The sequence below is a fragment of the Thalassophryne amazonica genome, chromosome 7 (genome assembly GCF_902500255.1).
Source record: "Thalassophryne amazonica chromosome 7, fThaAma1.1, whole genome shotgun sequence".
In the NCBI taxonomy this organism is placed as follows: Eukaryota; Metazoa; Chordata; class Actinopteri; order Batrachoidiformes; family Batrachoididae; genus Thalassophryne; species Thalassophryne amazonica.
In genome coordinates, this window is record NC_047109.1 from 16,035,126 (window position 1) to 16,058,895 (window position 23,770).

Consider the following 23,770-nt stretch of genomic DNA (forward strand, 5'->3'; position numbering starts at 1 on the left):
CCAAGTTGTTGCTGCTGCACCAGGTCACCAGCCGGTCCACCTCCCTCCTGTAGGCAGACTCATCCCCATCCGAAATGAGACCGATGAGGGTGGTGTCGTCCGCAAACTTGATGAGCTTTACGGAGTCGTGGCTGGAGGTGCAGCAGTTAGTGTACAGGGAGAAGAGCAGAGGGGAAAGGACACAGCCCTGTGGAGATCCTGTGCTGAGAGCCCGAGTGTTCGAGACATTCTTTCCCAGCCTCACACGCTGACTCCGGTCCATCATCAGGAAGTCTGTGATCCACCTGCAGGTGGAGTCGGGCACGTGGAGCAGAGAAAGCTTATCCTGGAGCAAAGCCGGAAGGATGGTGTTGAATGCAGAGCTGAAGTCTACAAACAGGATCCTAGCGTAGGTTCCTGGGGAGTCCAGGTGCTGCAGGATAGAGTGCAGAGTGCAGGGCCAAGTTTATGGCGTCATTTACAGACCTGTTGGCTCTGTAGGCAAACTGCAGGGGGTCCAGGAGGGGGTTGGTGATGGACTTCAGGTGGGATAAAACCAGGCGTTCGAAGGTCTTCATGACTATAGACGTGAGAGCCACAGGCCTGTAGTTATTAAGTCCAGTGACATGTGGTTTCTTGGGGACTGGAACTATGATGGAGGACTTGAAACAGACTGGAACATGGCATGACTCCAGGGAGGTGTTGAAGATCCCCGTGAAGATCCAGGCAACAGGCAAAAAAGTAGCCTGTAAAAATCCCTAAATTAATGGGACTATTAAGATAATGGTTCCGGCGCCGATGCCACTTCCTCTTTCTTTTCCAATGTTGGGAGTCGCCCGGAAATTTCTGGTTTTTAGTGGCGCACTGCTCAAAATCCAAATATTTATCTTTTCTGTAACTGTGCACCAGGAAATTATGAATTTCAAACTGTTGTTTAATTTTACTCAAATACTCCCCAAAAAAAAAAAAAAAAAAATTTACACATGGTGTCACCTACACTTTAATATGGCGCTTTCGCAAATGTTTGATTCGGGTCACAACAGACCGTCTGCCTCTCGGTTCAATGGCTCTGCAAATATTTCACGTTGCTGTCTTGGGTTTGTGGTACTCAGGGGACATGTCAGCGACAGAACCTCTCCATGGTTGCCTGTTACCTGGCTGCTAACCGCAGAAAGGACCTCCTGAACAGAGAGGTCTCACATACAGTACTCATTCGCCTCAGTTTGAGACACACCTCCATTCAGAAACCCCTCCCCTCCTCTGCAGCAAACAGGGCAGCAAAGGCAGCGCTTGTGTTTCACAGACATTTCACAGAGTTTTCCAATATTGGAAAACTCCAATCCATAAATTACGTTGGTATTGGAACTTGATACTGATTTGGATCTGCCCCATCACCAACTGGTACCCATAAAGGTGTCACCACAGCCATAGACCTTAACCATAAGGAAGTCCATAGTAATATGTCGTTTCAGACATTACCATGTACGTCGCCATTTTGTACAGATGACTGTGCGCATGTATTACATCAGAGGCAAGTCTGCTCATGTCTGAAATTAGAAGTAAAAACCGTTTTGTGTAAGCAGATACAACAGCACTACTGACCAGCACCTCCTTTTGGTCCAGGACCGTACTCCAGCGGATGTGAGAGGTGCGCAGAGTTCCTCCAGATGACAGTTCCTCTCCTGTTCCAACAGGACCCACCCGGTCACCAATCTGAAAATACAATTCCAAGGTTTTTTTTGTTTGTTTGTTTGTTTTTTAACTGTGAAGTCCCGCGCTTCAGAAGACAAATGTAATGTCACACCCAGTGTCCCCTTATTTGTTAGCAGGTTACATTTTTAATTGGGTTTTTTTTTGTTATTTGTATTAATATTTGTAATGTCATCAAGCCATCTTCTGATATGATGGACTTAAAGATTCATATCCATATTACACCAAATATGACAATATTCCACTGGGCAGTTTCTGAGATCTACCTCTAGAGATGGACGGACACACACACACACAGTTTTAATACATCCACAAGACACTTGAGAACAGGGCTGGGATCATCTGTAGCTGAATGACAGTTTTCCAGAAAAGCACAAATTGTCAAATTAACTTCACTCATTTTTCCATTTAACTCACTTCCCAATGATTTGTGTCAAACACTTCACTTCTACCTCAGTGCGTCTGGAAAATCTGCTCCATCCGAGTCCTGGCAGACCGCTTCCATCATCATCGTCATCCTCATCTTCACCACCAGCACTGCTACCTACAATCCCCAGCCCACGCAGCGCATCATAGGTGGTCTGGATGTTAGCGGATGGAAGTGGGATGATCGCAACACCCCCGTCGTTCCCACCTCCATCACTCCCACTGCTCCCGTCCCCGCCTCCTCCATCCCCTGGTGTCTCACACACACACACACACACACACACACACACACACACACACACACGGGGAAAGAAAAACAATTTGTTTCAACCAACAACAAGCTTTTTTGTCATCTCATTTCATCATTACAGCCGCACGAGGAGAAAATAAAAAACCCCGCAAAGCAAGCGAGTCACATCTTTCAGACCCACAAAGCACTGCCACAAGCAGCCAGAATCTTCCAGTGGCAAATGAAAGGCCTCAGAGGGCTGACGCCAAACCTGCACGCTCAACAATTCATTCATTTGTATAGCATCAAATCACAATGCTGCCTCAAGGCGCTTCACACCACAATATCAATGTTAAAGTTAATATACTTACGAGTATGTTTGTGATGGGGTTTTTGACTGTGTGTGACTTCATCATGAAGTCATTCATACTAATCAATTGCAAATATTTTGCTGATCAATATATGCTTTAGATTATCCATCTAGGCGTCTTGTTGTGATATAGAAAAAAAAAATTAAGAAAGAAATAATTAAACAACTGTTTTTAGACCATGCTTTCCTTGATCTTTGGCCAAACTACTCCAATACATATCACGTTTAGATCTCCATAGCCATTTTTGATTTACCATTTTCCAAAGTACACGTGAGTTTTGTGCTAGTTTTGGACGTACTGCAACTTACACTCTGGTGCGACTTGTATTATGAAAAATCACACATTCATTATTAACAATAATAATTAGAATGACTACTTATATCGGACTTTTCCAGGAAAAAAAAAACAATAAAAAAAATTAACTAGCGTGTTGTCCGTTGGGATCCACAGGCTCTAGCTTGGGTAGTGTTTATAAAATAGGTAGCTGACATTTTTCCAAGGGTGGTAATAAATTGCGCAAAGCTTCTATAATAAGTTGGAATGGCGTGTGATTCCAGAATGTCTTTTCCTTTTAATAAAAAAAAAAAAAAAAAAAAAAAAAAAATCATGTTAATTTACTGTCTTAATGTATTGATAAATTGTTTAGGTTCTTGTTAACATATACACACACCATTATTATCATTGCCGTGGACTTCAGGAGAGAGCCCACTCAGCATGCTCCACTAACCATCAATGGTGCTCAAGTGGAGCGGTTGAGCAGCACAAAGTTCCTGGGTGTACACTTCTCCCAAGACCTGTCCTGGAACATCAACACCACATCTCTGGCCAAAAAAAGCCCAACAGCAACTCTACTTTCTGCAGAAACTGAGGAAAGCAAGAGCCCCGACCCCCATCATGTACACCTTCTACAAGGGTACCACTGAGAGCATCCTGACCAGCAGCATCACTGTGTGCTACGGTTCCTGCGCCGTATCCTGCCGCAAGACCCTGCAGCGCACTGAGAAAGCAGCTGGGAAGATCATCGTGTCCCTCTCCCCTCTCTGCTGGACATCTACCACACGCGCCTCACCTGCAAAGCCACCAGGATCGCAGGTGACCCCACCTACTCAACTCAGTCTTTTCAGCCTGCTGCCATCGGGGAGGAGACTGCAGAGTCTCCGGGCTAAAACCAGCAGGCTCAGACAGTTTCTTCCACCAGGCAGTCAGGAAGCTCAACTCCCTCCCTGCTTTTATTACATATTGCATGCATAGCCTCTAGCCTTTTAATCTGTTAACCAAGACATAGCTCATAATGTTTCTCTCCTGCGACTGTTCATAATTGGGGAAAAAATTTAAATAATTGGGAAATGTCAATACGCATCTGCTTCTCTCCTGTGTGTCAGAGTCAGATCTGCGTGTCGTCAGAGAGTCAGGAGCTGCATGTCAGAGAGCGAGCTGCAAAAAGTTTGTACCTGGGTTTTTGTGCCTCAGAGGTGGTGTTTGTAGTTGCCATCTGCCTAGGCAGTGTTTGCCAACCCGGACAGCGGGAATAATACCTCAACCGGCAACTTAGCCCCACAACTGGACACCATCAACGTCCGAGGCCCACCCAACGTAGTGAATTCACCAAGGCCACGCGCTGCGTCATGAGTGCAGCTTCCCCGAGGCCTCGTGCAGCCACCGCGGATCCATCAGCGCGGAAACACCGAGGCCGCCAACAACGCAGGCTGTTAACATCGGCGATCGCCAAGCAGCCCACAAGCCGACCATGGGGCCTAAGAAGGTTCTGACTGCGGAGGAAGGTGACGATATTAAAAAAATCCCTGGACTTTCTATCAGAGGAGATTTCTGTTGTGAAGCAGCAACAGAAATCAATAATGGATCTGGTGGAGGAGGTGAAGCCATTATGGCTCCAGAATGCAGAGAAAGACTGGCGTCTGGTGCAGCTGGAAAACAGAGTGGCTGAATTGGAGCAGTACATCAGAATTAAGACGTCATCAACACCGGTCTCTACATCAAACCATGGTCCTACGCACGGGCGGTAACAGATGAGAGTGGAGGGGAGACCAGTGAACAGGAGGTCAGCTCTGTGGAAAAACAGGTTGCTGATTTCCTCCTATCTAAAGGTATATTTGCCCCGGACAAATGACGGTGATAAACGAACCGTCATCATGAGATTCATCAACAGAAAACACAAAACAGCACTGTTAAAACAAGGACGAAAATATGTAGTATTCATCAATGAACATCTCACCAAACGGAACGCCGACATCGCCAGGAAAGCACGCTTCTTAAAGAAACAGGGAAAAATTCAGCGCACATGGACTTCAAACTGTAAAATATTCATTAAACTGAACGGATCACCAGAACAAGCTAAAGTTATGGCAAAAGGAACATCGAGGAGCTGGACAAGTATGAACAATAGGTATGAGGACTCAAACACAACACAGCACCATGATGCAGGCTGGAGCAACTCACTCATCCACATCATCTACACCCGGAGACAAGAGAGACATAATGACTAAGGATAATGATCCGTTTTTTCAGCCCAGGAGCTCTGTCTAGATACATTTAATTATAATAATTCTGCTAACCGCCCCATCGAATCTGAAAATGATCCTGATACCTTTTCAGTGAGAACATTGAGACAGTGCAAATATTTTACAGAAGAACAATTCAAAAATTATAAAATTGATAAACATTTTCAATTATACATTTCAACAACAGAAGTCTTTCTCGTAATCTGTCCACTATTAATGATTGTTTGAAAACATCCAAAAAAAGTTCTTCAATTATTGCAATTTCAGAAACATGGTTAAATGAGGATAATAAAAATCTGGTATATCTTGATGGTTATGAATTGTTCCTGGTTAACAGGCAGACGAGAAGGGGCGGAGGCGTTGCATTATATGTAACGTCAGATTACAACTGTAAACTCATTAACATGTCATTTACAGTGGACAACATCATGGAATGTGCTACCATAGAAATTACATCTATAAACTCCAAAACAGTTGTAGTTGTATTTACAGAGCTCCTGGGACAAATATTGACACCTCTGAAGACATTATCTTAGGAATGTACAACAAAATCAACAGAAATAAGCATTTATTTGTCTGTGGAGATTTCAATACAGATTAAATCCTCACAATCATCTACAATCACCTCAATTTATAAACACCTTGTACTGTTTAGGACTGTTTCCAACCATCATTCATCCTGGCAGAATAACTATGGCCTCAACTTTCACTGACATATTTTAACCAATGCTACATCCGGTAATCTTAGTGGGGGACTACTGGTCCGTGATATCAGTGATCACTTGCCAGTTTCTCAGTTTTTGCATTGGAGGGTTGTGTGTAAGTATCGAAGCAATACCAAATTCATGAGTAGAAAAGTAACACCTGAAACTATTGAAAATTTAAGGGAAGATTTATCAAGTCAAAATTGTGTCGGATGTTTTTGTGTATGATGTTGACAGGGCATATGATGCTTTCATTTCCTTTTTTCCAGTTTGTATAATAAACACTGTCCATATTGTTGACAAATATCCAAAAATCAATACAGCAATAAACCATGGATAACTAAGGGGCTTCAGAGGGCATGTAAAAAGAAAAACTTACTATATAAACAATTCATAAAACTACGAACTAAGGAAGCTGAAAGTAAGTATAAAACATAAGAATAAGTTATATCATCAGACTCATTAAAAAAATATAGTGAGTTACTTGTCAAAAATAGAAATAACATCAAAAACACATGGAACTATTAAATGAAAATAGTAAAAAAGAACAGAGTAACTAGAGATTATCCTTCATTTTTTCAGAGTAACACTACATCACAATTGATAAGTCTATTGCTGAACACTTTAATGAATACTTCGTTAATGTGGGTAAAAATCTTGCCAGTAAAATTGACTCATCGACTAATAACCTCTGGGTAAATAATTCAACATTTAACAAATCTGTTTCAATGTTCATTGGTGGTACTCACGAAAGGGAAATACTTGATCTGGTTCATGGTTCAAAAAGTAAGAAATCGACTGATTTTAATAACTTGGATATGGCTTTATTAAAAAAAGGTATTGATTGTATAGTAAAACCGTTCAGTTACATTTGCAATATGTCACTAAGTACTGGTAAATTTCCTTCTCAAATGAAAATAGCCAATGTAATTCCTCTGTTTAAAACTGGTGACAAACACACATTTTCTAGACCTATATCACTCCTTCCACAATTTTCCAAAATTTTGGAAAAAATATTTGCTGAAAGATTAAATGATTATTTACTGAAGCATAACATCATTTGTGAAGAACAATATGGATTCAGAAGGTCTCGAACTACATCACAGGCTTTGATGGACTTTGTGGAAAATATAGCAACTGCAATTGACAAACAATACACAGTAGGTGTTTTTTTTTTTTTGATTTACAGAAAGCGTTTGACAATTAACCATGGAATACTACTAACTAAACTGCAGAAATACGGAATCAGAGGTCTGGCATATGAATGGATAACTAGTTATTTACAAGGCAGATTTCAGTATGTTCAATTCAATAATACAAATTCTGAACTCAGGGAAGTCACATGTGGGGTGCCGCAGGGCTCAGTGCTGGGTCCTTTGTTGTTTATACGCTATATAAATGATATAAGTTGGGTGTCGAGTTCACTGAGATGTGTCCTTTTTGCGGATGATACAACAGTGTTTTGTAGCGGTGAAAATCTTGAACGGATTCTGGACATGGAGAAAAAACTGGAAAAATTTAAGGTTTGGTTTGATGCTAATACATTGTCACTCAACCTGGAGAAAACCAAATGTATTACATTTGGAAATAAGCAGGCACCCAAATGAAAAATTTAACTATAAACAATAAGGAAATTGAGTTAGTACAACCCCTGGCAATAATTATGGAATCACCGGCCTCGGAGGATGTTCATTCAGTTGTTTAATTTTGTAGAAAAAAAGCAGATCACAGACATGACACAAACTAAAGTAATTTCAAATGGCAACTTTCTGGCTTTAAGAAACACTAAGAAATCAGGAAAAAAAAATTGTGGCAGTCAGTAACGGTTACTTTTTTAGACTAAGCAGATGGAAAAACATATGGACTCACTCAACTCTGAGGAATAAATTATGGAATAACCCTGTAAATTTTCATCCCCAAAACTAACACCTGCATCAAATCAGATCTGCTCGTTAGTCCTGCATCTAAAAGGAGTGATCACACCTTGGAGAGCTGTTGCACAAGTGGACTGACATGAATCATGGCGCCAACATGAGAGATGTCAATTAAAACAAAGGAGAGGATTATCAAACTCTTAAAAGAGGGTAAATCATCACACAATGTTGCAAAAGATGTTGGTTGTTCACAGTCAGCTGTGTCCTAAACTCTGGACCAAATACAAACATGGGAAGGTTGTTAAAGGCAAACATACTGGTAACCAAGGAAGACATCAAAGCGTCAAGACAGAAAACTTAAAGCAATGCGTCTCAAAAATCGAAAATGCCACAACAAAACAAATGAGGAACGAATGGAGGAAACTGGAGTCAACGTCTGTGACCGCATTGTAAGAAACCGCCTAAAGAAATGGGATTTACATACAGAAAGCTAAAGGATAGCCATCATTACACTTAAACAGAAAGAAACAAGGTTACATGGGCTAGGAAAAGCAATCGTGGACTGTGGATAACTGGATGAAAGTCATATTCAGTGATGAATCTTGAATCTGCAATGGGCAAGGTGATGATGTTGGAACTTTTGTTTGGTCCCGTTCCAATGAGATTTATAAAGATGACTGCCTGAAGAGAACATGTAAATTCCCACAGTCATTGATGATATGGGGCCTGCGTGTCAGCCCTTACCAAAAAGTAGTATATGCAAGTATGTTTCAATATACTTCTAGTTTACTTTTATATACTTATAAGTACTATTTTTGGTAAGGGAGGTAAGTCACTGGTGGAGATGGCTGTCATTACATCATCAATAAATGCACAAGTTACGTTGATATTTGGGCACTTTTCTTATCCCATCAATTGAAAGGATTGTTTGGGGATGATGAAATCATTTTTCAAGATGATAATGCATCTTGCCATAGAGCAAAAACTGTGAAAACATTCCTTGCAAAAAGACACATAGGGTCAATGTCATGGCCTGCAAATAGTCCAGATCTAATCCAATTGAAATCGTTGGTGGAAGTTGAAGAAAATGGTCCATGACAAGGCTCCAACCTGCAAAGCTGATCTGGCAACAGCAATCAGAGAAAGTTGGAGCCAGATTGATGAGAGTACTGTTTTCACTCATTAAGTCCATGCCTCAGAAACTGCAAGCTGTTATAAAAGCCAGAGGTGGTGCAACAAAATACTAGTGATTGTGTTGGAGTGTTTCTTTTGTTTTCATGATTTCATAATTTTTTCCTCAGAATTGAGTGATTCCATATTTTTTTCCCTCTGCTTTAGTCTAAAAAAGTAACCGTTACTAACTGCCACAATTTTTTTCCTGATTTCTTATAGTGTTTCTTAAAGCCAGAAAGGTGCCATTTGAAATGACTTTAGTTTTGTGTCATGTCTGTGATCTGCTTTTTTCTACAAAATTAAACAACTGAATGAACATCCTCCGAGGGCGGTGATTCCATAATTTTTGCCAGGGGTTGTAATAGAGAATAAATTTTTAGGTGTTATAATTGATAACAACGTAGCTGGAAACCACATATAAATTATGTCAAATCAAAATTGTCAAAAACTATAACCATTTTGTATAAAGCCAAAGATGTACTGCCACAAGATGGGTTACTTACTTTATATCATTCTCTGATGGTACCATATATGACAGTGTTGAGTCATGGGGAAACACTTATAAATCAAACACCAATCCAATATTCCTTTTGCAAAAACAAGCCATACGAATCATCTGCAATAAACATTATCGTGAACCAACTCATTCTCTATTTGTGTCCTTTAATTTATTAAAATTCATAGATTTGGTCGATTACATTACAATTCAAACTTTGTTTCGAGCAAAAAAACCAAGCCTTACCGAGACATGTCCAGAGTGTGTTCAGATTGAGGGAATCCAGTTATAGTTTAAGAGGTTGTGCACATTTTATTAAACCACCAGTAAGAACAAATGTAAAGGGGTTTTTGTGTGTCTGTGGTTGGGGTGAAGAAATGGAACGAATGTTCAACAGAGGTTAGAATGAGTGGTACCTTAGTAAGATTTAAGAAACTAATCAAAAAGAACATCATGTCTCGGGATCATAAAGAAGCAAATCTAATTTGATTTATAGGGAATGATCAATTTATAAGTGGGACGTATTGTATACTTGAATGTGTGTGTATGTGTTAATGTATGTGTATATGTATGTTTATATATGTGTACTCGTATATGTATGTATGTGTGTATGTGTAGATATATATAGTATAGAGCAGTGATTTTCAACCTTTTTTGAGCCGCGGCACCCTTTTTATATTTACAAAATCCTGCGGCACACCACTAACCAAAATAATATTATAATGCTATTACCTCTGGTTTTGCGCAAAACCCAAATATCATTATTATTATTAATAGAAAATCGATACAGAAAACACCGCATTTCGAAAATCCTCAAGCATTTTGCGCTCTGATCTCAAGTAGGGCTGTCACGATTAGGAATTTCTGGAGACGATTATTGTCAGACAAATAATTGCGATTGACGAATATATTGTCTATTTTTTTTTCTTTTTTCCCCTTCTTTATATTCTACTATTGTAGTATAATTACACAACTCTGGAAGAACGCTTGGCTTCTGTGAGTGGAGAAACTGGAATGGTGCAACATTTTTATTTTTATCTTCATTTTACATACAGTCCCACTTTTTCTGAATTGTGGTTGTTTCTGTTGCATTTCTGAATTGTTTCTCCTTATCAGTCACGTTTTGTGCTTAAACACTGCATTAAGCTCAAGATTGAACATTAAATACCTCTGGAAAATAACAGCTGTTAAAGTTCAGAGTTCTCACCTGCTTTTTGTGATCTGTGCGTCTGAACATTGTTTTTTTTTTGTGGCTCAGTTCATTCATATATTCTCATTTTTTAAATATGTTTTTAAATATATTTGACCATTTATTTCATCTCATGATCTCATAAATTCAGCATACGACGCGCACATGGTGTGAACAGGATGGTAACAGCAGAATCACACCTTTAGAGAAAGTTCAGAGAGAAGTAAAGGCAGCTTCACGTTTTCGTTTTGTTAACGTTCACTCGGGTTAAAATCCACTCTCTGCTCCGCGCTCGCTGCACACTGAACCTGCATTCAGGAATCTCCCTCACCCACCCCCTCCCTCACTCACCCCCTCCCTCGCAGTCTGCAGCCTGTTAACTCCGCGCGCGCACACACAGGCACAGACACACACACCGACAGCTCCGCATTTTAGACGGCTTTTGAAGAAGACGGCACTGTTTTAATCGGCCGTCAGCCTCCTTGTTATTGTCCCATCTTAAGACGAGAGCGAGGCTGCAGCACGTTTGACGTCAGATTCTGTCGTTTTATGCTTTGTGGATAAAATAAATAATTCACGGTAATCGCGAATATGAAAAATAATCGCGAATATGAAAAATACCCACGGCACCTCTGACGATCGATCACGGCACCCTAGGGTGCCGCGGCACCCCGGTTGAGAATCACTGGTATAGAGATATGGGTAGGTGTATGTGTATATTTATGTATATATATGCATATATTTAGGTATGTAAAGTATATACATATGTATATAGGCATATATGGCACGGCCCAAGCAGAGGGTCACCCCCAAGAGCCTGGTCTGCTTGAGGTTTCTTCCTTATAGGGAGTTTTTCCTCACCACAGTTGTCTAGTGCTTGCTCTGGGGGGTTGGTAGGTTAGTCCTTACATGCGTATGTGCCTTGAGTTGACTTTCTTGTGATCTGGTACTATATAAATATAAGTGAATAGTATATTGATGTGTATGTCCGTGTGTTGACATGTAGTAGTGAATCTGTATTTATGTAAATATCACTGATTAGAACTGATGGACTTGTACTAGCAGGGGTGGGCGCTGATAAGCTTTGCTTCAGCCCACACCCTTTCGGACTCACAAGTATTGTTTATGAGTTTGTGGAATTGTTTTTGAATATTTTGTGTGCCGAATAAATTCTATTCTATTTTCTGAATTCATCACTGTTCAATGCATGATCATTTGCCAGTATGTTTTTTGATAAAGCAAATCAAATTCTTTTATTTCAACATTTAAAAATGACTTACTGGTCTGCAATTGAAGGAAAATCCCGACAGACATGGCAGTATATTGTGTTGTCCTCTTCCTTGTGCACCAGCCACGGATAATCCTGTGTCGAGCTACTCACAAACTTCCTCTCTCTTCCTTTCTCTTCATACCTCTTCTTTAAAGCTTCTATACTTGCAGGGGTTGATGCTTTGCTTTAGACTGGTGTTTTCCCTGCTATCTGGCCCAGTTTCAGAGGTTTAGAAAAGACATTCTGTTCAATATATTCTTCAAAGGGCGTGTTAATCGATGCGATGTTCGTTATCTAATGTTTCCCGCCACAGAATCTCGCAAGAAGATGCTACGAATGCACACACCATACAGTGGTCTCGTGTACATATGATACAGGGTTCTCCCCAGAAATTTTTAGTATAGCGGTGCTGTTGGCAATTATCGCCTGAGACGGTGCGCGTTGCAAGTCATTTGACTGGTTTTAGATGCACTGAAAGCAAGAATAATAGACAAAAAATTTACACTTATGTTGTAATATCAAAGTTCTTTTTTGTATTTTTCTGTCCATGTTAAGAAAATAAAGGCCACTGAAAAGTTTAAAAACACATTCATATTTGATGGACATAACATTTGCTCTATTCTTTAAAAATGACACACTGTCATTTTTACCTTTAATCCAGTAAAAGTCCAGGCAGAGTTTTTCTGTCATGTTGACAGTTTAGCTTTTTTTTTTTTTCTTTCAACATTTTTTGAGTGGAATTGCATACTTATTTAAAAAAAACAATATAACCCCTAATTGTCTTGTTTGAACAATAGCTAAATCTGGACTGATTTGATTGTCAAATCAGAATCAAATTTATTGCCAAGTAAGTTCTCACATACAAGTAATTTGATCGGGTGTCATTGGCGCATAAACAACAACAATAAAAAGAAAATGAAAAAAATAATTCTGGAAGAAGTAAAAAGATAAATCTGCTCTTTTAAAGATGAATCCTGGATGAATAATACTTTCTGAATCAGTTTTTCACACTTTACTGTTTCACTAAGGTTGTGTGGCGAAGATGATAGTTGATTAAAATTGTTTTGCTGCTTTTTACAGCGTGTAGCATCTGCTTCTCTCTCTCTCTCTGTGTGTGTGTGTGTATATATATATACGAGAGACTCTTCACTCTCACAGCATATTTGAGCAAACTTTGGAAACACGAAGGCTTTCAACTGTAAAATAAAGCCTATAAATGAATTTCTGGAGCTATGCAAACAGAAGGAGCTCTTTTATCGGAAGACTTTGACTGAGGTATATTTTTCCCCACTGTGCTCTCTGAGCTGCAGTGCTGCTCAGCTCTCTGAAGCGGGGGAGGGACAAGCGGGCAGTTCAGCACAACAGCCTGGCTACATTTTAGAAAATTACCTGAGAGCAGGGCAGAGTATGATACTATGATGGCAGCGCCGTTGTTCCATTGTCTGGGGAGAACCCTGTGATATCATGTTTTCCGATTGTCCACTGCATGGAGAGTGGCGTGAAAAAACAAAGACTTTCTCGCGAGGTGTGAAACAAGACGTGATGTAAACACGAAACAAAAAGGCAGCGGTCAGGTATTTTGGTTCCGAGCGAAGAAAATAAAGAATTTGAACGTTTTAAACCAAAAAAATGCCACTTGTCCGGTCGGACAACAATTTCAGCAAATTGCTTGTCCGATCACATTTTACACTTGTCCCGGACAATCAGACAAGTGTTAATGTCGATGGTAGGTATAATTTGTGGTTTATGGTGTACTGTATATTTGTTAATGTTACTGTTGTGTCCATTTTAGGAAGAAAGGAGGAAAAAGTGAATTCCCACATGGAGGGCAGTCCTGTTTTTTTTTTTTTTTTGAAGGATTGTATCTCACCTGTGACAGGAGGGTTGATGACTTGTCCCTCAGCAGATCGTCTGTGTTCAATCCCAGACTGAGACGGACCGCCATGGCTGCTAGCTGACTCATCATCAGAGCTTCCTCCTTCTAAACCTGGTCTGAAAGTGGGATGATTACTCTCCCCAACCTGGAACAACACATAGAAGACATCAGCCGCACCTCAAAGAAAACATACCTGCCGACAGCACATTTTTAAATGCAAGCCCGTCTGGTGATTGGTGAGAGTATTACTGCGTGGTCACAAATTAACAGAAAACAATGACCAACTGCCACAGCAAAAGTCATTCTATAAAAAGATGACATAATAATGGAGACTTGAGTCCGTCAGGCACTTTCTTGCAAACTGGAGACACGACTTTGTGTCAGCTCTGCTTGAAAGACAAACAGAGTCCCGTCAAACTCTTTTGTTATTCTGACCAGCTGCCTGGAGGTGCTCGGCAGCAGCCGTCTCCTGGTCACACTGCTGCTCCTTCTGGGAGGCTCCAGCTCGTCCTCGGTGTCTTCGTCACTGGCGGGACATGAGTCCATACCTGTAGCAGCCACACGTACATCAGGCATCTGAAAGTCCTCCAGAAGAAGAAACACAGGACAGAATAAGAGCTAAAATATTGACAATTTTACTCCAGTCATAGTCTACAAGACTGAATTTATCAAATAACCTTTATATTTTTCACGTTTATCCTTTTTAATCCTCCTTTTTTCTGGACTATTTAATGTTCAAGTGCAGCATTTGTGATCCGCATTGTTGTAAATTTAAAAACCAGCTCGGATTCTCCTTCCAGCCTCCAACACATGAAACAGTAACAGCAGCAAAACTGTCACATGGATACGTTCAATTTAAAACAAATATTACAGCCATGTTTTCATATCGGTAATGTTGATTTTAACATTTACAGAATCAATTTAACTGCAACTGTAAGAAAATCAGAAATCACTGTTACTGATGGAAAAGCAATTAAACTGTAGCTGAAATTATTCTTTGAACAGTCAACCCAAAGGTAAATAATGATTACAGTAACTATTTTGACAAACAAAAATAAGTTTGGGAAATCTATTCACCTCTTCACAGTCATCATGGAACTGGTGCTTAAAGCGTTCTGGTTCTCTAGAACCTGGGTTTGATACGTCATCAGAAGCAGCCAGTGGACCCTGGAGGGAAAAAAAAAAAAAAAAAAAAAAACGTTTAAATTGTTTTGGTTTTATTTTTTAAAGCAAGTGATAGTTGAATCACGTGTTGTTTTGAACAACAATTGTTTTGTTTTTACTATAATCCCAGTCAACTCAAATAAGATTCTACAGGTAAGAGCGGCATCTTACGGATGCTGGAATCTCCTGGCCTTCGACTCGGCCTCTCTGCATCGCCGCAGGAACCAGCTTATTGAAGTAACGCTCCAACTCCTCATCAGGCAGGTCGTTTAACTCAACATCGTCATCTGCTCAACACATTCACATTGAAAATGAGTAGAAGTAGAAAGAAATGAAACAGGGACACGTCACGTCAAAGAGAGTTTAAGAGAGTCGGTATTATTACAAAAGCAGCTGTAAGCTTATAGAACACCAGGAGGCACAAGGAGAAACTCAGAGACCAGCCTGATCTGCCTCTTGTTGACTTCTAATGTGACGCAAACAACTGAAAACGAGAGTTACGAATGTAACTACGGTTCTATGAATTCCGGATGACCACCAGAGGGCGGTGCTTTAGCACCTGGATAACTACATGTGCGCAGCACAGAGGTCGAGAATATATACCAACAAAGTCACGCCATTGAATGTGACCTGGGTGACGTCACTGGTTGTCTTTATATACCAGACGCATCCAGCGCTCGCTTCTTTTCGGAATGAACTCGCAAGACTCTGAGTGACAAGCAACTCTGGCGGTCATCCGGAATTCATAGAACCGTAGTTACATTCGTAACTCTCGTTCTATTTCATTCCTCCTGACCGCCAGAGGGCGGTGCTTTAGCACCTGGATGACTTAATACCAACAAGGTCACGAAGAGTCACACTCACCTCGCATCAGCAGTGGGGAGTGGAGGCAGACAACACCGCCGAAGTCACCGCAGGAGGAGCAGCCACATTCAGTCTGTAATAGCGGGTGAAGGTACAGGACGAAGCCCACGTAGCAGCAGCACAAATATCACACAAAGGGACACCTCTCAGTGCAGCCCAGGAGGTGGACACCCCTCTGGTGGAATGGCACGTAACCTTAGGAGGCTGAAGACCTCTGGACCTGTATACTTGTAAAATGGCATCCACGACCCAATGCGAGAGTCGTTGCTTTGAGACAGCACAGCCTCTTTTATGATCACCGTAACACACAAACAGGGCATCCGTTTTCCGGATCCCGGCAGTCGCACTAATGTACTGCTTCAACATTCGGACAGGACACAGGGAACCTGAAACAGATAATCCTGGATCAGAATGCGGGACATACACAGCCAAGGAAACTGGCTGGTTAACATGAAAAGTTGAAATTCTCTTGGGTAAAAAGGACGGATTAGACCACAGCGTAACCCCAGATCCGTCAGAATTCCATCGCAAACAGTCCCCAGCGACTGATAGGGCATGGAGCTCTCCCACCTGCTTAGCCGAAGACAGTGCAAGTAGAAAGGCAGTCTTCACTGACACCAATTTAAGATCAGCACTTTCAACTGGTTCAAAAGGGGATAAGCTTAAACCGTCCAGGACTAGAGGAAGGTCCCATGAAGGTACGCGTGCAAGCCTTGGAGGGCGCAAACGTAGCGCACCTTTCAAAAAACGACACACTCAGAGGTGTGAACCCACTGACCGGCCATCAACGTAGACGTGCCGGGTAGAGATTGCAGCAACATAAACCTTCAAGGTAGTGACAGAAATTCCTTTCTCCAGCAGTTCTTGTAAATATTTGAGGAGAACAGGCTCAGGGCAATGCTCCAGGTCTAACTTTTGTTTCTCACACCACCTTGCAAACAGCTTCCATCTGTTGTCATACAAAGCCTTGGTAGAAGCAGCACGTGAATTAAGGATAGTCTGAACAACAGCCTGGTCACAAGAACTTAACAAGGAGTCTGGCCCCTCAACGGCCACACATACAGTTGAAGGCGTTCTGGGTGAGGGTGCCAAATCCTCCCCTGTAGCTGTGACAACAAATCCTTCGTCTCCGGGAGAGCCCAAGGTTCTCCCTCGAGGAGTTTGTAAATGCTTGAGAGCCAGTCGCACAGCGTGAGGCTCCAGCACGTTTGTGTGTTGGAGTCTCTCCTGGGGACTCCAGACACCCTTCACTATCCTGTGATTCCACACGGCCCCCCAACCTTTGAGTGATGCATCTGTAACAACCACCTCTCGGCGAGAAGGAACAGAGCCTAGACGGACACCCTTGCAGATGAAGTCCACGTTCCCCCAGGGTTTGAGGTGCAGAAGGCACTGGTTGGAGAGTCGTACAAGCCTGTGCTGATGCAACTTTGAGTTGAGGCCTAGGTTGTTGATCCAAATCTGTAGGGGACGTAAGAACAGAAGTCCCAAAGGTACCACTAGCGACATTGCAGTCAATTTGCCCATCAACCGGAGCAGCAAACCAAAAGGCAGCGTCACAGCCCATTGAATGTGTGAGACGACACAAATTACATCTTCCAATTCTCTGCGGGGATGGCGATGCAGTCACAGTCAGGGAGTTGATGGCAATGCCAATGAAGGTCGTTTGTTGACTGGGAACAAGAGAACTCTTTGCAAAGTTCACTGTGAGTCCTAAATGACAGACATGGTTCAGTAGAAGAGCTGTGTCATTGTGCGCCTGCTCCTGAGTCGGAGCGCACACAAGCCAATCGTCTAAGTAGTGTAGGATTCTTAATCCAAGAGCTTGCAGTGGGGCTAGTGCTGCAGCTATACATCTGGTAAATGTACGAGGGGTGAAAGAGAGGCCGAAAGGAAGCACCCTGAACTGGTATGCCTGACCTTCGAAAGCAAAGCGGAGGAACTGCCTGTGATGAGGCGCCACTGGAACATGGAAATAGGCGTCTTTTAAGTCGACACTTGTGAACCACTCTCCTGGTGTGACAGTTTGAAGGACGTCTACTGTGCGGAGCATGTGAAACTGCAGCACTTTGATATAACGATTCAGATGTCAGAGATCGAGGATAGGACGAAAGCCGCCATCCTTCTTTGGAACAAGGAAGTAAATTGAATAGAACCCCCTGAGCTGGTCTGAACTGTGAACTGGCTCTATGGCCCCCTTCTCCAGGAGTTCCAAAATCTCCCGTTGTAGAGCAGCAGACTGCACAGAGTTGGAAACAACAGTCATCCTCACCCCATTGAACTTTGGAGGACGACATCTGAACTGAATTCTGTAACCTTCGAACAAGGTTGAAATGACCCATGGGTCTTGAACTTGAGCCTCCCAGTGGCTGAGTTGATTTCGTGAAAAACGGCTGGGGGCCAAACACTGGCAGTCAGACCCGACCACCTCTGCCTCGCATCCCTGAGGACCTCTTGGTGCGATTACTGGAAGCTCTGTGAAACCGTTCAGTTCTCGGGGGTCTGCCCGTAGGCTCACAAAAGGCAGGCTGCTGGGAGAGCTGGCCCTCAACTGCAAAAGCACGTGCAGCTCTGGGAGTCAGCGGAAGCCTGGATGTAGAGTGAAAAGCTGTAGCACATCTGACTGGCTGAGGTCTGGAAGACCGGTGTAGGTCAACAAACTTGCTGAGATTTACTAGCCTCAACAGCAAAGCTCCAAAGTTTGTTGGGCCGCAGGTCCAAATACTTGGCCTGGAAGAACTGGCAGCGAACGGAGTGTGCCTCTGCAGGGTTTGGATAGGGGGGACTGCGCAAGCCACACCTGACGTCTAGTGATGGTAAGGGTTGATATCAGTCTGCCAAGCTCTCTGGACATATAAGCAAAGGTTTGGAGTGAGGCATCACTAAGACTTTGCGTAGCATCATCAACCTCTGCCTCCCTCAAAGACTTTGAGAGGGCAAGGGCTAAATGGGACAGTGAGTTGCCTAGGCAACTGATGCAAGCAGCTATGTCATAGCTTTTGGTGAGGAGGTCATCAGTGACCCTACACTGAGGACGTAGGCAGCGGGCATCCAGCCGAGCAGCATCAGCTGGAGCCACAACCAGGTTCACAATAATGCTGTCAACGGCAGGCATACGACTCAGACCATACTGCGCCGAATCACACATAGAGCTAAGGGCTCTGCAGTCCTGTGATAGATGGGTCAATGATTTGGGGTCCGCCCAACATCGGCGGAGGTCCTCCATATATGGTTGTGAAACTGGAACGTTGAACTCAGGCTTCTGAGTGACTTTGAAAAAGGCACTTGAAGCGGTGGTTTCCGCAGGGGGATTGTCGACCCCAAGCCTGGATAAAGCCAACTGAACAGCATGCTTGACAAAGGATAGTCCAGGTCCGGTTTGCGGCATGGACTCTGCCTCAGAGGTATGAGAGCCCACTAATGAATGGCTTGGAGAAAGACCCCTCTCATTCTCATCCTCCACACAGTTTATATCACTTGTCATGTACAAGGAATCAGTTGCAGCAATAGACACGACATCTTCCTCCTGCTGAGTAACTACATTGGTCTGATCAGCCTCATTAGGGACAACAGGAACTGTCACTGCATCCCTAGGCTGTAGATTCAGAAGCAAGGACTTAATCTGAGCAAACTCAGAAGTCAACGTTTCGACCTTTTCAGCCAAAGCACGGTCATGAGTAACCTTCTTAGCAGAAGGGGCTCCTGCATGTGGGCGTTTACGGCGCTTTGGTTCCTTCCTGGGGCTGGAGGCCAAAGTCGCACTAGATATTCCACTTTCCAATGCCGCAAGTCTAGCAGATCTCTCTGCCAGTGGCATGCTGGCACAATTAAGGCAGGCATCGCCAGTCAGGGCTTCCCTCAGGTGAACGATCCAAGACACGAGGGGTGAAACATATGTCCATCATCTGGGCTCAAGGGAGCCAAACAGGTACTACAGCCATGCAACAAAGGCCCTGTCAACATTGTGGACTGCGTGCAGATGGCTAACGCAAGCCCTGATGGTTACAAATGGAAAGACAAAGCGTGAATCACACGCAGTGTAAATAGTAACACAAGGCACGGAGCGTGAAGCACTCACAGCCATCGACTTGACACAAAGCGTGAAACACTCACAGTGTAAAAGCTAATACAAGGCCCGGAGCGTGAAACACTCACAGCCACAGTAATAACACGATGCACACAGCTGAAAAACTCACAGCCCAAGTGCTAAGTCACTTAGAGCAACAACGACAACACTAGCTTCTAGCGGAGCTGTTAAACTTAGCAAATGGCGGCAGTGCAGACGAAGTACTTCAAGGAGTGGAAAACACTCACGGCAATCCCAACACAGTACACTATACTGGTTCTGATACACACACTACCACGTAGTTAACGGGGTTAGTGACACAACTAAACAAATAGCCAGCTTTCATCGAAACAACAGTTAATGTGCACAGAGGAAAATAACCAGCAGGGCAGCGGCAAAGGTGCGCACCCGGCGCTTAGAAAGGTGTACTCACAAAAGGCGTCAAAGAATACAAAAAAAAAAATGGTGAAGCCGTGTCTCGCAGCCTCTGGAGGACGTGTGCAGTGCACGTAGCTCCAACCGAAGATGGGTTGCGAGGCTACAAGCGAGAATGGCAATCGCAGCTAAATGCGTTCTCAACCTCTAAGAATGCGAGAATGTAGAAAAGAAGCGAGCGCTGGGTGCGTCTGGTATATAAAGACAACCAGTGATGTCACCCAGGTCACATTCAATGGCGTGACTTTGTTGGTATATATTCTCGACCTCTGTGCTGCGCACATGTAGTTATCCAGGTGCTAAAGCACCGCCCTCTGGCTGTCAGGAGGAATGAAATAGTCTGGCAATGACATGGGAAAAATAAAACAGTAGAAAATATTTACAAACTATTTCTACTAATTTTGTGGAAGAAGAACTCCATGGTTGCACTCTCTTTGAACAAGGAAAAAAGTTATTTTTTATTTATTTGTCTATATTATAATAGCCAAGTGGCCTGTGTATGTGTACGTGGGTATGGCTTCGATCACACAGAAACCAGGGGAGAGCTGACATTTGTGGTTTGGTATGCTTATGTATTTTGGGTCAAGGATGAATGCTGCTAAAGTGGAATGTTAATAGGACTAATATTTTTGGAGAAATGAGCAATTTTAGCTAACCAGTAAACAATGGACCTTGTACTGTAATGCACCATGGGAGTTCAGGATTTTAAATTTCATTGTGGTTCATGTTAATTTAACAGTGTTAGTGTTGTTGATTTATTGTGTTTTTTAGTTCAACTGGTTTAATCAGTTTAGTTAAGTGTCATGCTGCCATTACCATGACAGAAAAGTGTATTGCATTTGATGTCTTCCACCACAATCTCCTTTTCTGCATGTCTAAAAATAGAAGCACCTGCTTGTGGCAGAATGCGGAAAAGACAAAATGCTCAACTTCGATGCAACTTCGATCACAGAGAAACTGCGGACAGGCAACATTTGCCGTTTGGTATGCTTACGTATTTTAGCATACAAGAACCCATACATGACAACCTATATAATGACCCCAAAGCGGAACACTGATAAAACTAATATTTTTGGAGAAGCTACGGTTATTAGCTAACAACAATGAACAATGGATGTTGCTAACTACATTCTGGACTCACACGCCATTCCAGCACAAGGCGGTAAGTCATCTTTATATTAAAAGCTTGAATGATTTTATTTAGTAAGTTCAATGTAAATACATAATATAGCTGTAAATATGTTAAAAATGCATTGATTACACAAGAAAGTGAAAACACTTATTTCCATTGTGATCCATTTAAAAATCAAATGACAAAGTTAATAATAATAACAATGGTGCGTACGAGGTCTGTTAGAAAAGTATCCTACCTTTTAATTTTTTGCAAAAACCATATGGATTTGAATCACGTGTGACTGCATCAGCCAAGCTTGAACCTTCGTGAGAATGCTTGAGTTTTTTCACACCTGTCAGTTGCGTCATTTGCCTGAAAGCAGGCTTTGTGTGAGCAGCCCACCCCTCTCGTCGGATTTTTATTGCGAATAAATGTCTGAACGATTTGGAGCTTTGTGCCGATAAAGTCTTGATGTCCACGTCTTCTGCCATTTTTGTGGAAGTCAGACGACGTCCCGGATCAACAAAGCCTTCACGGTGGAAATGATCTGTTTGTTTCAGCGGGGTGTCAGCCTGTCGATCGGCGCTCGGAGTGCGCTGCGCTCTCAGCCGCAGTGGGTGGTCTTTAAACCGGCGGGAGCACTCCTTAATCTGTGTAATCCCCACAAAATCGTCCCTGAAAGCCATCTGAATTTTCCGAATGGCGTCCACCTGGAGGTCTCTCACAGTTTCTGGAAAAATTTGATGCAGCAAAGCTCCAAATCGTTCAGACATTTATTCGCAATAAAAATCCGACGAGAGGGGTGGACCAATGCTCACACAAAGCCTGCTCACACGCGAATGACGCAACCGACAGGCTTGAAAAAACTCACGCATGCGCACGAAGGTTCAAGCTTGGCTGATGCAATCACACGTGATTCAAATCCATATGGTTTTTGCAAAAAATAAAAAGGTCGGATACTTTTCTAACAGACCTCGTATATGATAACAAGAACCTAAACATTTTCTACATACATTAACACAGTAAATTAACATTAAAAAATACATAATGAACAGGAAATAAAAGGGTTGACTTCTTCTTCTAAAAACTGTTGACGTCTAAGGTTCTACAACCCCTGGCAAAAATTATGGACTCACCGGCCTAGGAGGATGTTCATTCAGTTGTTTAATTTTGTAGAAAAAAAAAAGCAGATCACAGACATGACACAAAACTAAATTAATTTCAAATGGCAACTTTCTGGCTTTAAGAAACACTGTAAGAAATCAAGAAAAAAAACTGTGGCAGTCAGTAACGGTAACTTTTTTAGACCAAGCAGAGAGGAAAAAAAAAATATGGACTCACTCAATTCTGAGGATTAAATTATCAATCAATCAATCAATTTTTTTATATAGCGCCAAATCACAACAAACAGTTGCCCCAAGGCGCTTTATATTGTAAGGCAAGGCCATACAATAATTATGTAAAACCCCAACGGTCAAAACGACCCCCTGTGAGCAAGCACTTGGCTACAGTGGGAAGGAAAAACTCCCTTTAAACAGGAAGAAACCTTCAGCAGAACCAGGCTCAGGGACGGGCAGTCTTCTGCTGGAACTGGTTGGGGCTGAGGGAGAGAACCAGGAAAAAGACATGCTGTGGAGGGGAGCAGAGATCGATCACTAATGATTAAATGCAGAGTGGTGCATACAGAGCAAAAAGAGAAAGAAACAGTGCATCATGGGAACCCCCCAGCAGTCTACGTCTATAGCAGCATAACTAAGGGATGGTTCAGGGTCACCTGATCCAGCCCTAACTATAAGCTTTAGCAAAAAGGAAAGTTTTAAGCCTAATCTTAAAAGTAGAGAGGGTGTCTGTCTCCCTGATCTGAATTGGGAGCTGGTTCCACAGGAGAGGAGCCTGAAAGCTGAAGGCTCTGCCTCCCATTCTACTCTTATAAACCCTAGGAACTACAAGTAAGCCTGCAGTCTGAGAGCGAAGCGCTCTATTGGGGTGATATGGTACTACGAGGTCCCTAAGATAAGATGGGACCTGATTATTCAAAACCTTATAAGTAAGAAGAAGAATTTAAAATTCTATTCTAGAATTAACAGGAAGCCAATGAAGAGAGGCCAATATGGGTGAGATATGCTCTCTCCTTCTAGTCCCCGTCAGTACTCTAGCTGCAGCATTTTGAATTAACTGAAGGCTTTTTAGGGAACTTTTAGGACAACCTGATAATAATGAATTACAATAGTCCAACCTAGAGGAAATAAATGCATGAATTAGTTTTTCAGCATCACTCTGAGACAAGACCTTTCTGATTTTAGAGATATTG

General features: G+C 42.4%; 1 protein-coding gene across 1 annotated transcript in view; it reads right to left on the bottom strand.

Moving 5' to 3' along the window:
- Positions 1-23,770, bottom strand: part of cep192 (centrosomal protein 192) — a 174,309-nt gene that overhangs the window by 115,904 nt on the left and 34,635 nt on the right. Inside the window, 6 exon segments of the mRNA XM_034173891.1 lie at positions 1,578-1,692; positions 2,142-2,365; positions 13,811-13,961; positions 14,252-14,401; positions 14,894-14,983; positions 15,152-15,267. Coding sequence (XP_034029782.1) covers positions 1,578-1,692; positions 2,142-2,365; positions 13,811-13,961; positions 14,252-14,401; positions 14,894-14,983; positions 15,152-15,267 — 846 coding nt within the window.